General features: G+C 46.7%; 1 protein-coding gene across 2 annotated transcripts; it reads right to left on the reverse strand.

Moving 5' to 3' along the window:
• Positions 1–896: 896 nt before the first annotated feature.
• On the reverse strand, positions 897–14,275 carry Josd1 (Josephin domain containing 1). 2 transcript variants are annotated; one of them, XM_077109247.1, is made up of 5 exons: positions 14,145–14,275; positions 13,078–13,891; positions 3,854–3,982; positions 3,537–3,731; positions 897–2,936 (listed from the first exon to the last, which is right to left on the reverse strand). In XM_077109247.1, the coding sequence occupies exons 2-5, from the start codon at positions 13,260–13,262 to the stop codon at positions 2,837–2,839; spliced, it is 609 nt and encodes a 202-aa protein (XP_076965362.1). In that variant the 5' UTR covers positions 13,263–13,891; positions 14,145–14,275; the 3' UTR covers positions 897–2,836. The 2 variants fall into 2 exon arrangements, with proteins under 2 accessions (XP_076965362.1, XP_076965363.1); XM_077109248.1 differs by having other exon boundaries at positions 14,127–14,275.
• Between the last annotated feature and the right edge of the window lie 324 nt (positions 14,276–14,599).

Raw genomic sequence — 14,599 nt, forward strand, 5'->3', positions numbered from 1 at the left:
TACTTAAAAATTACTTGTACCATTTTTGAAGGTCAAAGATAAACAATGCCTCACATTTCCTCTCGTCTAAGCTGGCATCTCCATCTCCACTGATAATTTCAAGGCCTAAAGTTAGTTAAATTTTGAAAAAGAAAATGCACTATTGGCCAAGAACCTCTTAATGACAACTTTGCACTGAATTGAAGTGATCAATTCAGTTCCACCAACCTAAGCAAAGGGCCAGGCCAGTGTTTTTGTAGTCTATAGACATTTCACAGTTATAAACTTATAGGAAGTAGTGATTTATAGTGTTGGGAAAATGAACATTTTTGTGCCTACTTTATAGTGATTGGAGAAACTGATGAAGTCAGTTGTAGCCCCATATTTGAATTTTGCAGTTTTTCCATTTAACAAATTTTTGAGCATAAAACAGTCTTTGATGTGAATCTTTTTCTCAGTACTATGCAGTTTTGGAGGTAGTAGTATTCCTGTTTTGCAGAGGAAACGGCCATGGAAAGATTAATATCCACAGGCCTCATAATAAGTGCTGAATCTGGATTCAAATCCAGCCTCCTGACTACTGAACCCTGCTACACATTCCATGTCCTTGGCTTGGATGCATATTTTGCTTCACTAGTGCAAAAGCTGGTCAGTGAGGTACAGCTGCGTTTTATATATTGGTTCTTCAAATTGGCAATCCTAACATTAAACTGAAAAATGCTTCAATGGTAACTTTTGAAATAAATCCCACTTAAGTGAATATTTTATATTTTTTGGTGAAGTTTGATCAAACTATTATATCTCTAAGTGGAGAGATGATGGTAAGGAATTCCTTTTAAAGCTGCATCATACTAAAGTTTTGGGGGTTTTTTCCTTCCTTCATATAATTATATTAGGAAGACAAGGAGATTCGCATATGGAGTTTACCATTTTTAATATTTGGTTAAACAAAATACATCTTTTGTAAACAAACCCAGCACAAGGCCAACAGAAAAAAAAAAGGGGAATAAAAGCAAGAAAAAGCCTAGGGTTGCCCCTTGTGGGGCATCAGGGTCAGGCCTGCTCCCTTCTTTAAAAGAAGTGGGGCTTTTTGCCTATGGGTCCCTGTTCCTAAGCACCAGAATTGGATATGAACAGAGAAACCAGCCCTGAAAAGTCGAAGCGTCTTTGCATATCCCATTGGCTCATGGACTCCGTGTGCATGGGACTCCTTTGAAGTGCCATTTGCACAGGCCCAAGCAGATGTGTAGGAAGTTTTTTCCTCTTCCCAGGAAATGGCTTACAATCACCAACAGTGCCAATGGACCCAAGGTCCTGCTTGTGACGATTAATCAGCAAGATTGGCTGTAACTTCTGGCTGGTGTTAGCTGGAATGTCATTGTGCAGGGGTAGAGAGCTCCCTGTGGTGCCAAGCAGGTCTGGTGTAGAAAATGGTGCAGAAGAGACCACGGCCAGTTGTTGAGGGCATAATGTGCAGTAGCCGCTTGGGGCCTCTTACTTGGCTTAAAAAATAGCCTTGTTGGATTGAAGATACATGTGCAGAAAAAGTGCTGGTGTAAACATGCACTCCAGTCACAGTGGGGAGAGCGCCTCAGCCTCCCCATTACACTTGCTTAGGATCCACATGCAAGCCCCAGGCTGGCTCTCCTGGTAGAGAGAAGTCTGGCCAATGGGGCAGCTCTCAGACCTGCCAAGACCAGTGATCAGTAAGAACTGGCCAGGTTACCCCTGCCTGCCCTCCTGTCTTGAGGCAACCACAGCCACTTTGGTGACATGTGTGGTATTATTTATTTCCCCTCTTGTTTCCAAAGTTACAAGAGAAAAGTAGCCTACAACTATTTCAAGAGGTAGGAGGCAGGCCAATCCTCTGATTTTTAAAGGAAACTACAAGATGACAAACCTAGGTCCTATAACAAAATGCACATGACCACCTAATTTGAGGGCTGTTGCTTGTCACTACAGTGACAGGCTTCAAGCCCAGGCCAGCTACCAATTCCAGCTGCTCTTAAACTCTTCACGTGACTTTGGCTGACCCAACCTGTCAAGGGTAGATGTTTTCTTCTGATTTTGCCAGAGTGGGCCAACTGGGGAAACTGCCCCTTTTCCTTATGTTTTGCCCCAGAGCTTCCTAAATCAATGTAGTGAAATGGTGGGAACAAAACTGGAGTGAAGAAAACCACCCCATGCTTTTCCCAGTTTGGCTTAGCCACATCCTCTTAGATGTCTATCTTACCACTGTCTTGCTAGACTTGGGGGACTCAACCACCTGGCTTGGGATATTCAAGAAGTTTTCATTATAAAACTCCAAGGCTGTCCATAAACCACCCTCAAAAGTGGGGGGAGGGGTGGCATTAGGACTGCAGACAGCACGCAGCACTGCTGCTGGGGTTCTGGAGATGGTTTCCTGAGAGACGCTTATGCTCTGGGTTCTTCAGTCAGTCACTGGGCTTTGCGTGTACTACTATGTCTTCAGACACGGGCGCCACAGGAGACGAAAGTGGAGGCAGCATCTCTGGTGAGCCTGGAGCAGCAGTGAGGACTCCAAGAAAACCTGTGTCAGGTCCTCATAGAAAGGGGAAAATAAGCTTGGACCCACCTTTCCTTCTCTTCTCCAAAATAAAACGAAGGCCTTCAGTGGCTTGCCCTAAGCCCTCAGAGCTCCCGCCTGCCTTCCCCAGGCACAGACAATGCCGGGGGTTCTTGTAACAGTCCACACATCCGTCCTATTGCACTGGCAAGTCTGAAGGGGAAACCCGATGAGATGTTTGGGGAGGTGGCCGGGCGGACCCACTGCAGAGGCCACAGCGCATCACGAGGGCTCGAGGACCGAGGCAGGGGCAGGTTGGACCTAGCGGCGCTACACATCAGCTCTCCAACTCTGATGGGCCTCCACCTCCTCTGCTACCACCAGCAGGAGTTCACAGTTCTTTCCTCGCAAATGATGTTTTAGAAATTTCCTATGGAAAAAGGAAGAGGTGAGAGAAAACGAAATGCTGGTGAACTGCAAATTCCAGTCTCGGGGCCACAAGTCACCAGACACCTGATCCTTTATGTCCTTAGCAATCCTAACACGTTCTAATAGGTTCTTCTAGAGTTACCCCTAAGACTGTCCAGTTCAAATCCCAATCTGAATCTTTGCTCATCCTCACGTTACTGCTGAGAGGAACTGGTTCTGTGAGGAACAGAAGCGCAAAGTACTCTGAAGTGCTTCTGTTTAAAAAAACCAACTACTTTCATCTTAGGGCAATTTAACCCTCTGGCTGAATATGTATCTTCCTTTCTCTGAACTGGTAACAACACTGTGCCAGTGGTGCAGGCGGAAAGAACATTACCTCACCAGCCCCACCAGACCAGAAGGCTATGGACCCTGCTTACCAAAGGGACGAAATTCCTTGTTAAGGCCTTTCCAGTCTGAGACCCCATGATTCCAAGTAAGGCAGGGAGAGGCTCTGAGCACTTAAGAATTTCATTTCCTCTGTCAAATAACCAAAGATGAGCTTGACTTCCCTCAACACAGCAAACCAGAAGCCCAGCAGCTGAGCCACACTGGGACTCACCTGAGCTCGCTCTCGCCTCCAATCCACTCAGGATTCTTGAGCTTAGAGTCGAGGTTGTAGTAGGCCCCGCCCACCTCTCGAACACAGATCCAGTGCTGCCTTTTGAGAGGCAACTTGAGTGGACCCCAGCACAGGCTGGAGGGAAGATTCATGATGAACCCCATGACATTCGTGAGAGCAATAACACCAACATCCCTGCAGAAGAGAAACCGTGTCAGACTCTGAGGCAGCCAGCCTTAAGGTCCCAGGCAGTCCCCTCATACCAGAAATCACCGACCAAGGCCTGCACCACAATCTGCTGTTCCCCATCATATTACCTGCGCTTGTCCCACCAAACAGCTTCATAGCCTTTGGTCTGAAGAGCTGCCATAATGACGTTCACATCATAATTCCCATTTCCCAGCATGCTCTTCTTGTGGGGTGTCACCATGGTGTTTGGAGACAACCTATGAATGTGAAAAGATGATGTTGAGACTTGTTGGTCTGCCTAATGCCCCCTGGCCATACCAAAGGAGCAATTTCTACCAGTACACTGGAAGCTGGTTACCCTCCCCCACCGAATCAAGTATAATTTCCCCAGTTTCTACTTAAGTATTCTGTTCCCTGGGATCCTGCTGCTCTAGGGATCACCTTTCTTTTTTTTTCTTTTTAAATATTTTTTTAGTTGTCAATGGACGTTAATTTTATTTATTGATATGTGGTGCTGAGAATCGAACCCAGTGTCTCACACATGCTGGGCAAGTGCTCTGCTACTAAGTCGCAACCCCAGCCCTCACCTTGCTTTTTCTGCAAAACAAGTCAGGTGAGACCTATCTACCTGCCATTTAGAAACTGTGTCTACAGACTGTTACAGTGGTGCACACCTGTGATCGCAGTGACCTGGGAGGCTGAGGCAAGAGGATCACAAGTCTGAGGCCAGCCAGTGAGGCCTTGTCTCAAAATAAAAAGGGCTGGGGGTATAGTTCAGTTGTAGAGGCCCCTGGGCTCTATGTGGGGGAAGTGTGTCTAGGGAAGTCAATGGATACAAAGAATATTCCATGAATGAGTCTCATTCATGAAATCCCCAGCCTACTGCAGTCTTTCTACGGTCTTCCTCTTGCTTATCTTCCTGCCCTAACACAACTTTTTTATGTTCTTGTGCAGTGCTGGGTATCAAACACAGGGTTTCACACAGGCTAGGCAAGTGCTCTACCACTGAGCCACAACCCCAGCCTGATACAATCTTTTTCTTTTTTTAAGATATTAAAAAAAATAAAAAATTTTAAAAAATAGGTGATGTTTTCATTTGCATGGTCAGTAATTATCACTCCTGCTTTTTATAACTTAAATACTTTCTACTTAAGGCTTTCACACTTGGCAATCATTAAATACCTAAAGGTATACAGGGACCAAGACAGGGGGATGCACACCTGTAACCCCAACAACTCAGGAAGCTGAGGATCACAAGTTTGAGGCCAGCCTCAGCAACTTAGCAAAACCCTGTTTCAAATTTTTAAAAAGGGCTGAGGATGTCACCCAGCCAGTGGCAGAGTGCCCCTGGGTTCAATCCTCAGTTCTCCCCACCACCAGCACACACAGGCACACAGGGGTCCCTATGCATAAATGCATGAGCTGGAGCCAGATGTGAAGCAATAAAAAGCAGTGAGGCGCATGCTAAGCTGGGATGCATGGCCTAAAAACATTCTGGACCATGCACAGTAGTTGGGGAAATTTTTTTTTTTTTCCTGTGGAACCCATGGGTGCTCTACCATTAAGCCACACCCCCAGTTTTTATTTTGAAACAGGGTCTTGCTTGCTAAGTTGCCGAGGCTTGAAACTGGTGATCTCCCTGCCTCAGCCTACCAAATTGCTGGTATTACACATGTGCACACCATGCTGGGCTCAGAAAAGGACATTTTGAAGGAGGGTCTGCATTCCCTCAACTTTCCTGAGAAGGGGAAGGAGGGTAATGTGGTGAGTTCCTCAGGACAGGGGCAGAGGAGAGGTACCCAGGAGGTTGCCAAGTGCCATCTCCAGAATAGAATCCAGACTCCAGTCAAAAACGTCAAGTCTCCTGCATACACAGCAACCACACTGAATCCCACGCCCATCCCACCCCCATTTTTTTGTGGTGCCAGGGATCAAACCCAGGGCCTGACACATGCTGGACAAGCAGTCTCACAGAGCTACACCACTAACCCCTTACTGATACTTTGTCCAAACATAAAACACACTGCTGCCACTAACTTAAACCCCTCCAACCATGCCCACAGCACATAAATACAACCCGAACTACCTTGGCTGGCAAGGCCCTCAGGATTCTGCTGACCTCCGTTCTCACCTCCTGTTACAAGACCTTTTTCTGTTTCTTAAAGACTCAAGGCTCTTCCTCACATGGCACTCACTCGATGTCCCTGCTGATTGCAATGCTCTTCCCTGAGCTCTTCATTGGTTTTGCTCCTTATCACTTAGTCTTAAATGTAACTGTCACAGAAAGGCCTTTCTGATCACCCCACTGTAAGTTTCTCCCAGTTCATTCATCTTCTGGCTGCTCTGGTTCACTTCTAGCCCTCCATCAGTACGGAACACATTGCCTGTTCCTCTGTTCTAGAGTGCAGTGGGAGCCTTGACCATCCAGTCAACACCACACGCCCAGGCCTACAGGGCACAGGCAACACACTCAAGGAGTTTGTTGAAATGTTCTGCTTATTTCTGTTATTCTTTCTTTATCTTCTGCTCTAAATACTAGTAGACTTCAAAATAAAAGGGCTTATTGCTTACCTCCAGAGCTAGCAAAGATGGGGAAATCCAAGAACACCAAACCCCATTCTGTAACTGAACACTTGACCTGTAGAACAATTCCCACGTACTCAACACCCACTCTAAGCACTAAGATAGGTGCTTTAATATGTGTCTCAATCCTCACAGGAAACTATGAGGGGATGAATTATTTATATTTTATAAATAAAAGCATGAAGTCTAAGGCAGGCATGGTGGCATATGCTTGCCCCAACAATCTAGAAGACTGAGGTAGGAGGATGGCAATTTTGAGGCTACTCTGGGCAACTTGCCAAGACAGTGTCTCACAGTAAAAAATAAAAAGATCTGGGGTCAGGTGTAGTGGCACCTGCCTATAATCCCAGAGAATCAAGGGGATTAGGCTGAGGCAGAAGGATCACAAGTTCAAGGCTGGCCTCAGCAACTGAACAATGTCCTAAACAACTTAGCAAGACGCTGTATTTAAAAAAAAAAAAAAAAAAAAAGGAATGTAGCTCAGTAGAGCACCCACAGATTCAATCCCCCGAATTGTAAAAACAAATTCAAAGTCTGATAGTTTTAACTGATTTGACAATAAACACTTACAAGTGATACAATTATTTAAAAACGTGTTCATTAGAAGTTGCAGTTGTAGCTGGGTGTGGTGGCACATGCCTTGTAATCCTAGCAGCTTGGGAGGCTGACGCAGGAAGACTGTGAGTTCAAAGCCAACTTTAGCAACTTGGTGAGGACCTAAGCAACTCAGCAAGACCCTGTCTCTAATAAAATAAAAAAAGAGGGGTGAGGATGTGGCTCAGTGGTTTGGTGTCCCTGGGTTCAATACCCAGTACCAAAAAAAAAAAAAGAATAATTTGCAGGTGTGCTTGCTGTCTTACAGCAGTGACCCAAGAGTCAGAGTGGGAGGTGGTACAGGGTTGTGAAAGGAAAGGTCAGCTGAGTCCCCAAAGCCTGGGGCTGCAACACAGCTCAACAGGACAGAGCACCTGTCAGGTCCCAGGTATTGAGCTCCAGCAGGCTCCCTTCCCTCCACCCAGAGATGAAGGTTCCCCCAGGGCTGATGCTGCTGTCTGCTTCCAGCAGGCTCCCAGCAGGGTAGTGAGTTCTTGAGCATGCGTCTGGTGATCCTAGTTCCAGACTCATAATTGGAGGATCCTGAAGATATGGGATACTTCTGTACAGTAAATGAATGAACCAAGGGAGTAAACAGGGTTCCTGGGAGTCCCCCTATGCCAATCTTCACCTTGAACCTCCAGAAGAGGATTACATAATATGCTTCAGTTCCCAGAGTTGACCCCCACAGACATTTGTTCTAAGGTACACCTTTCAGATTTCGTGTTCTAAGGATCTCTCTTCCTCAGCCTTCATCTTCTCTCTCTCAGATTTCTTTCCTGTCCATTTCCTCTATCTCTCCCTTCACTATAGACCTGGATTTTTTTCCTCTTCAGTATTAGAATGACCTGCTAGTCATAATGCTAGGCAAGCACTCTTCCACAGAGCTAGTTCTTCCTTCCTTTTGTGCAAGACAGGATTTTCACTAAACTACCCAGGCTGGCCTCACACTTGTGATTCTCCAAGCAGCTGGGACTCCAGGTGTGAGCCACTACAGAGACTAAAACCAGGACTTTTGAAATAGGTTCCCCAAACTGATCTCCTTGCTTATAAACACTCCTTCCACTGATTTAGCTTATATATTCCTGCCACATTCACCAAGTTGTCATTTCCTTCCCTTACAAATGAACTAGGCTGGCATGGTGACGCACACCTGTAATCCCAGCAACTCTGGTGGCTCAGGCTGAGGGAGGAGTATCCCAAGTTTGAGGCTAGCCTTAGCAACTTAACAAGTCCCTAAGCAATTTAGCAAGACTCTGTCTCAAAATAAAAAATTAAAAAAAAACTGGGGATGTGGGTCAGTGGTTAAGTGTTCCTGAGTTCAATCCCTGGTACCAAAAAAAAGAAAAAGAAAAAAACCCACAGTATTACATACGAACTGACAGTGGAGCCAACTGCCTGAGCAGCCACCTCCAAATCCTCCAGCCCTTTTCTGCCTGCTGTTCCCTTCTCATGAGGCTTAGTACACTTCCAGTACCATGACTATGTGGCCTCTATTCTTTTCTCCTACTTCTGGTTCTAAGCCAAATCCCATAACTTTTTTTTTTTTTTTAAGAGAGAGAGAGAGAATTTTAATATTTATTTTTTAGTTATCGGCAGACACAACATCTTTGTTTGTATGTGGTGCTGAGGATCGAACCTGGGCCGCATGCATGCCAGGCGAGCGTGCTACCGCTTGAGCCACATCCCCAACCCCAAATCCCATAACTTCTTCAAGCTCAAGTTCACATCCTCTCTTCCATGGAACCTTTTTTTTTGGGGGGGGGGGGTAGGGGAGGGGTGGTGAGTGTAGGGAGCTGGGGAGGTAACCCAGGGAAATTTTACCACTGAGTCACATGCCCACCCCGTTTTATTTTTTGAGACAGAGTCTCACTAAGTTTCTGAGGGTCTCACTAAATTGTTCAGGGCCTCACTATGTTGCTGAGGCTGGTCTCAAATTTGCAATCCTCCTGCCTTACCTCTTAAGTCACCGGGATTGCAAGTGGGGCCACAGCGCCAGCAACTGCCTCACTTTTAAATGTGGCCCCTTCTACCTGCTCAGGGATCTTCTAATGGAGAAGTTGGAGTGCTTGTCCTTTGTGGTAGAGAATGCTGGTTGTTTACCACTATCCCTATTCTCTTTGTTCCTTCCAACTTTCTTTAGTTTTTCTCCATCAAGCCAGCTTTCAACCAGTTACACTTGAACAGCAATTCTATTTGAAAGAGGAATGTATTGCTAGCTGCAAGAACATCTGATCTCTGAAAAATTGGGATGAATCTAATGAAAATGTCTGAGGTCTGAGCACTTTCTGTTTGACTTCTCTGACCCTTCTTTTTCAAAGCCTGGATACACATAAGGTCAAACCCCTCATCTACATAGATACAAATTGATGGAGATTTGCCCACTGTCTCTGGTCTTCTCTCTAGGCACAAGCCTCAGTTACACCCAACTTTTCTCTTCCTTGGCCCCTTGTTGCTGACCAGCCATTAGCTCAGTTCCACATTCCTATTCATTTGTATTCCAAGCATGAGTCATTTCATAGCCACAACTCTATTCAAACTCCACCCTGCTATTTTTGTATTTCTTCTCTTTTATCTGGCTAAAATTCAACTGTTAGGATAAGCCCTCTCAACAAATAGCACTTACTGACATTTTTCTCCCATTTCTACCACTCATCAGTTATATCTTCAAATCAGCAAAGAACTTTAGATCTGAGAACTTAGTTACCTAGTTAAACCTGACAGCATTCCTCTCCTTTGCTTCAAGATATAAGGTGATCACCTTTTCACTTTCAAATTGCTGTGAATTCTATGGTTCTCACTTCAATATGTTCTCAAGGCATGCTCGGTACAGTCCCAAAATGTCCTGTCCAGCTGTGTTCTGCAAGGAGGCTTGCGGTGCCTGGCACACTGCAGCAGTTGGTCAGTGTTTGTTTTAAAAATTCCATCTACTCTCCTTCACCTTTTCTCTCTTTGCTTTTTCTCTGGATTCTTTCCATACTTCTTTTGTTTCTATGTTTCCTGATAGAATCGTTCCATTTAAAATGCTCCATACAGAATTCCACTACTGGACTTCTCTTTTATGTACTGGTTTGCTTTTACTGAGGTGGATCTTAAGTTGATTTTTTTTTTTTTAAGGTGGATTTTTATACTGTACTAATAGGGAACTGAGAAGCACTATATAATTTGCAAAATCTTCAAAAAAAAAAAAAAAGAGGACCCTGGTTCCATAAAGGTGTTTAGCAAGCATCCAGCATTCTTCTACTCAGGGAAAACACAGCTGAAAGACTGCTATAGCCACAAACTCTTGTTGATCACAGTCCAGATCCACAGTCCCACTTACTAGCAGGGGGAATAGCTCTGGTGCTAGGACAGCTCTGACAAATCTTGCCAGGATAAAGCAAGCAGCTGAAGCAATTAGGAGGCAAGCCCTGGAGCCACAAAGCTTGGGTCCAAATCCTGCCATTAATATCTTTGTAAACTATCTGTGCCAATTTCCTCATCTAGAAAAATGGAAAATAAAGTCTAACTCCCAAGCTCAGTGTGAGGACTGAACTAGCCCCAGGGAAGCCCTCAGAACAGCGCTTCACTGCACTGTTGACATGTTAGTGATCTCATCATGACTGCGCCTCTTGTCCAACCAGAAGTCAAATTTACACAAGTAAAATGTTTTCTAACCTAATATGACTACATTCATAGAATTTTTTTTAATTTTTAGTTGTAGATGGACACAATAACTTTATTTATTGATTGATTGATTTTTATGTGGTACTGAGGATCAAACCCAGTGCCTCACATGTGCTAGGCAAGCACTCTACTGCTGAGCCATAACCCCAGCCCACATTCGCAGAATTTTATATCTGATATTTACTAGTGGGTAATACTGGGCAAATTCCTACACTGAGTTCTAGTTTCCTAGGACCACTGCTATTCAGTCGTTTTGGGATTGCCAATACATATCATAAAGCATCAAGCATATTCAGGTAATCACTTTGAATCTTCCTTCTAATTCTGGATTAGAAAACAATTTGCTGATAATCCAAGTAGGAAAATAAGAAATATCAATGGCTGGCCAAAAGAAATAAATTCAGTGAACTGGGTCTTCCTTTATGTCACATGACTTGGTGACACGAGACACATTATCTTACTTCCCAGGTGAAATCTTCTTGCTGCCAGATAATGGTCATGATGCAGACCTGGTCTGTTAAGGTGAAGGCACTACTTTGTATATAATTGGAATTATAAAACAATTACTCTCATTATAGTTCTGTAGTATACTTGGATTAACATTCTTTTAAGAGAATGCCTATGGTTCTCTCAGAGTAAATGATCCATAAATCACTGCAAACTGGTTGATTTTAGCTATTATTCAGGTTCCAATACTGCAGTAATTTCCTATTTAAGTGAAGGGAATCAAAAAAGGGTCTTCTGGAACTATGCTGAATATACACTGCTGGAAGAATTCTTGAGCTGCCAGGCATGGTGGTACACACCTGTGATTCCAGCAACTAAGGAAGCTGAGGTAGAAGGACTGCAAGTTGGACGCCAGCCTCAATAACTCAGCAATACCCTCAGCAACTTAGTAAGACCCTGCCTCAAAATAAAAACAACTCTGGACAAAGCTTAATGGTTCAATGACCCTGGGTTCAATCCCCAGCACAAAAAAAAAAAAAAAAGAGAGAGAGAGAGAGAGACAGAGAAAAGAATTCTTAAGCTTTCCCTGCACTGAAAATTAAGTAAGGCTAACCAACCTTCTCTGAGTGATCAGAGAGAGAGAGAGAGAGAGAGAGAATAGAATAGAATTCTTAAGCTTTCCCTGCACTGAGAATTAAGTAAGGCTAACCAACCCTCTCTGAGTGATCAGATAGGCTCACCGCCAATGGACTGCAGATGTGCTGCTATCTCTACCTAGACACTGCAGAACTAATTCTCAAACCCTCTGGCAAAATAATTCAGAAAATCAAAGCAAAGAACAACAAGCTGAACTTCTACCCACTCGTGGCATTTGCTTTAGTAGGTAAGAAAGGCCATCTAGGTCCGGTGCAGTGGTGCACACCAGTAATCCCAGTGACTTGGGAGGCTGAGAAAGGAGGATGGCAAGTTCAAAGCCAGCCTCAACAACTTAGCAAGGCCCTAAGCAACTTAGCGAAACCCTGTCTCTAAATAAAAATAAAAGGGCTGGGGATGTGGCTCAGTGGTTAAGCGCTCCTGGGTTCAATAGCTGGGGAGGGAGAGAGGGAGGGGGGGAGGGAGGGAGGGGAGGGAGGGAAGGGAGGGAGGGAGGGAGGGAGGGAGGGAAGAAAGGCCAGCTACCTAGAATAAAGTAGAAAGGGGAGGGATCTGGAATCAGCTTCAAATATTAGCTTTGCTACTTAGAAGCTACTTGGACAAATTACCTGACCTTTCTTCCTGTTTCTCTATCAGTAAAACAAACTGTTCAGAAGTAGCCACACAAAACAATGCATGAAGAGCATCAATGCTGGACTGGGGATGTGGCTCAAGCGGTAGCGCGCTCCCCTGGCATGCGTGCAGCAGCCTGGGTTCGATCCTCAGCACCACATACAAACAAAGATGTTGTGTCCGCCAAGAAATAAATATTAAAGAAAATTCTCTCTTTCTCTCTCTCTCTCCCACTCTCTCTTTAAAAAAATAGCATCAATGCTGGCACATGGCCTCAAAGAGAAGCTGGAGCACAGTATGCACAACTTTCTTGTGGTACCTGCCACATTCCACCTTTGATGACAGGTGACTGACTGAATGTAGACACATCTTGTCCCCCTTCTACATTGTAAACTCCTTGGTGGCAGGACTTGAGGAGGCGACATTCTAACCCAGTAGTTAACAGCAGGATAGAAACCTAACTTCAACCTTGGCTCCAGTGCTTGCTACGCTACAGTGGTCACATCACTGAACTTCACTGAGCTGTCTTTATCCGTAAAAAGGAAATAACAACAGATATAACATGGATTCCACAGCACTGTTGAGCAGATCACTCGAAATAACACAACTAAGGCTATTCCAGAGTAGGTAGCATATACATGATAGTGATTCTCTTTCTCATTCCTGCATCTCTTATACCCACTGACAGCATCTAGCTAATACCTGTAGGTGTGAAGGCTTAAGCACCTGAGACGCCCTACCCACTCAAATTCAGAAATACCAGTGAGTATCAGGATGCCAAGAAGAGGTGCCCTACCTCTGGAAAATCTCTTGCAGTGTTTCCCTCGTGAAGGCGTTGCTGTCCTGGAAGACATTATTGAGGGCATGGAGGGCACAAAGCTCCCTACGTTGTTTCTCATGGTAGATTTGTGGGGGTGCTGCCTGGGGCAGCTCCAAGGATTCAGATTTCGCCTTGTCTCCTTTCCATGGCATACAACTCATGTTTTTTGTTGGAGGTTCCAAAGAGGGTTGAAAACACCCACTCTTCCCTCCTGAGGAAGATGTAAACTTCTCAGTCTTTTCAGGATTCCTGAGGTCCACTTTATTCTCTGGTGTCCATGATTTATGCTTTGACACTGGGAGAAAAGGTTGAAATCAAAAGTGGGGAAAAGCCACCTCTTCTCTCTTCTCAATAGAAAAATAGCTTTTGGATTAGTTTATTTCACCGTCACTGTCAAAGTGCAGAATTTTTTAAAACTCATATAAAATGTAAGATCCTGTTGCCCTTTTCCCACCCTCCCCTCCCTCCCTGCTCCTAAAAGACACTATTTCCTTGCAGTATTTTCTTTCCTCCCTGAAAATGCCACCAGGCCTCAAAGCAGGAAGACCAAAAACAATCGGTCACATCGTTCCTTTTCTTCCATTTCTTTAGAATCACGACGCCACAGATTCAGGAGACAAGGCCTGGGTGGTGGATAAAACGCACAACCGGAGCAGCTAGCGAGGGCCGGCCAGCGTGGGATCGCGGGTCGCGCTGGGGCCTCGGGGGCAGCCCTCCATCCTCCCGGGCGCGGTGGCGAGGCGGGCACAGCTCCCCGGGAAGCGCGGGCTCTCGTCCTCCCGCCGCGGCCCTGCGGAGGAGACAGCTCTGGTCAGCTCCGCCCGGCGGGCGGGCTGGGGAAGGGGCGCGGCGGGCCCGGCCCCTGCCCGCGGGACAGTCCTGCGCGGCGCCGGGCAGGCCCGGAGGGGTGGGGCCGGACACTCGCCTCGCCCTTCGGGGCCCCGGGCCACCCGGCTCGCCGCCTCGGCCCTGACCTCCCCGCCCGTCACGTGCAAGCCCGGGCGCCCTCCCGCCGCGCCCCCTACCCCGGCTCCCGGCCGCACCGGGACAGCTTGGGTTCGCGCCGTGGGTCGCCCCCTCTCCGCCGCGGGTCGCCACCTAGAGCTGCTAGCCGCCACCTGGGCCGCGCGCGAACGGGCGCGCGCACCTGAGCCCGACGTCAGCGCCCCTCAACCGGCGCGCACTCCGGAAACGCCCTCCCGCGCCGTCCCCGCCCTCCCCGCCGCGGCGTCATGCCTGACGTCAGCGGCGCCAGCTGTGGAGCCGCGGCCGCCGCGCCTTTGCGAGAGTCCGGCCGCGCGGAGCTGTCTGGGGATTTGCGAGGCTCGCGTGTCGCCGGGTGCGGGAATGCAGGGCACTGGATGTGTAGGGCGGGCGTCTGGCTTCGGCGGCCCCGCTCCAGGCGGGGAGTCCCGCCTCGACGCCCGTTCCTCCCTCTGGCGGCCGCGGCGCCACCGTTCCGGGGCGGCGACCCAGCCAGCCGCTGCGTGCGGCCCTG

Source organism: Callospermophilus lateralis, chromosome 4 (assembly GCF_048772815.1).
Source record: "Callospermophilus lateralis isolate mCalLat2 chromosome 4, mCalLat2.hap1, whole genome shotgun sequence".
Lineage (NCBI taxonomy): Eukaryota > Metazoa > Chordata > Mammalia > Rodentia > Sciuridae > Callospermophilus > Callospermophilus lateralis.

Excerpts from the sequence above, each read along its gene's own strand:
- Josd1 (XM_077109247.1), bottom strand. The coding sequence starts at position 13,262 with ATGAGTTGTATGCCATGGAAAGGAGACAAGGCGAAATCTGAATCCTTG. Across the intron at positions 3,983-13,077 it reads CTGCAAGAGATTTTCCAGAG|GTTGTCTCCAAACACCATGG; the intron begins GTAGGGCACCTC and ends TCACATTCATAG. Across the intron at positions 2,937-3,536 it reads GGAGGCGAGAGCGAGCTCAG|GAAATTTCTAAAACATCATT; the intron begins GTGAGTCCCAGT and ends CTTTTTCCATAG.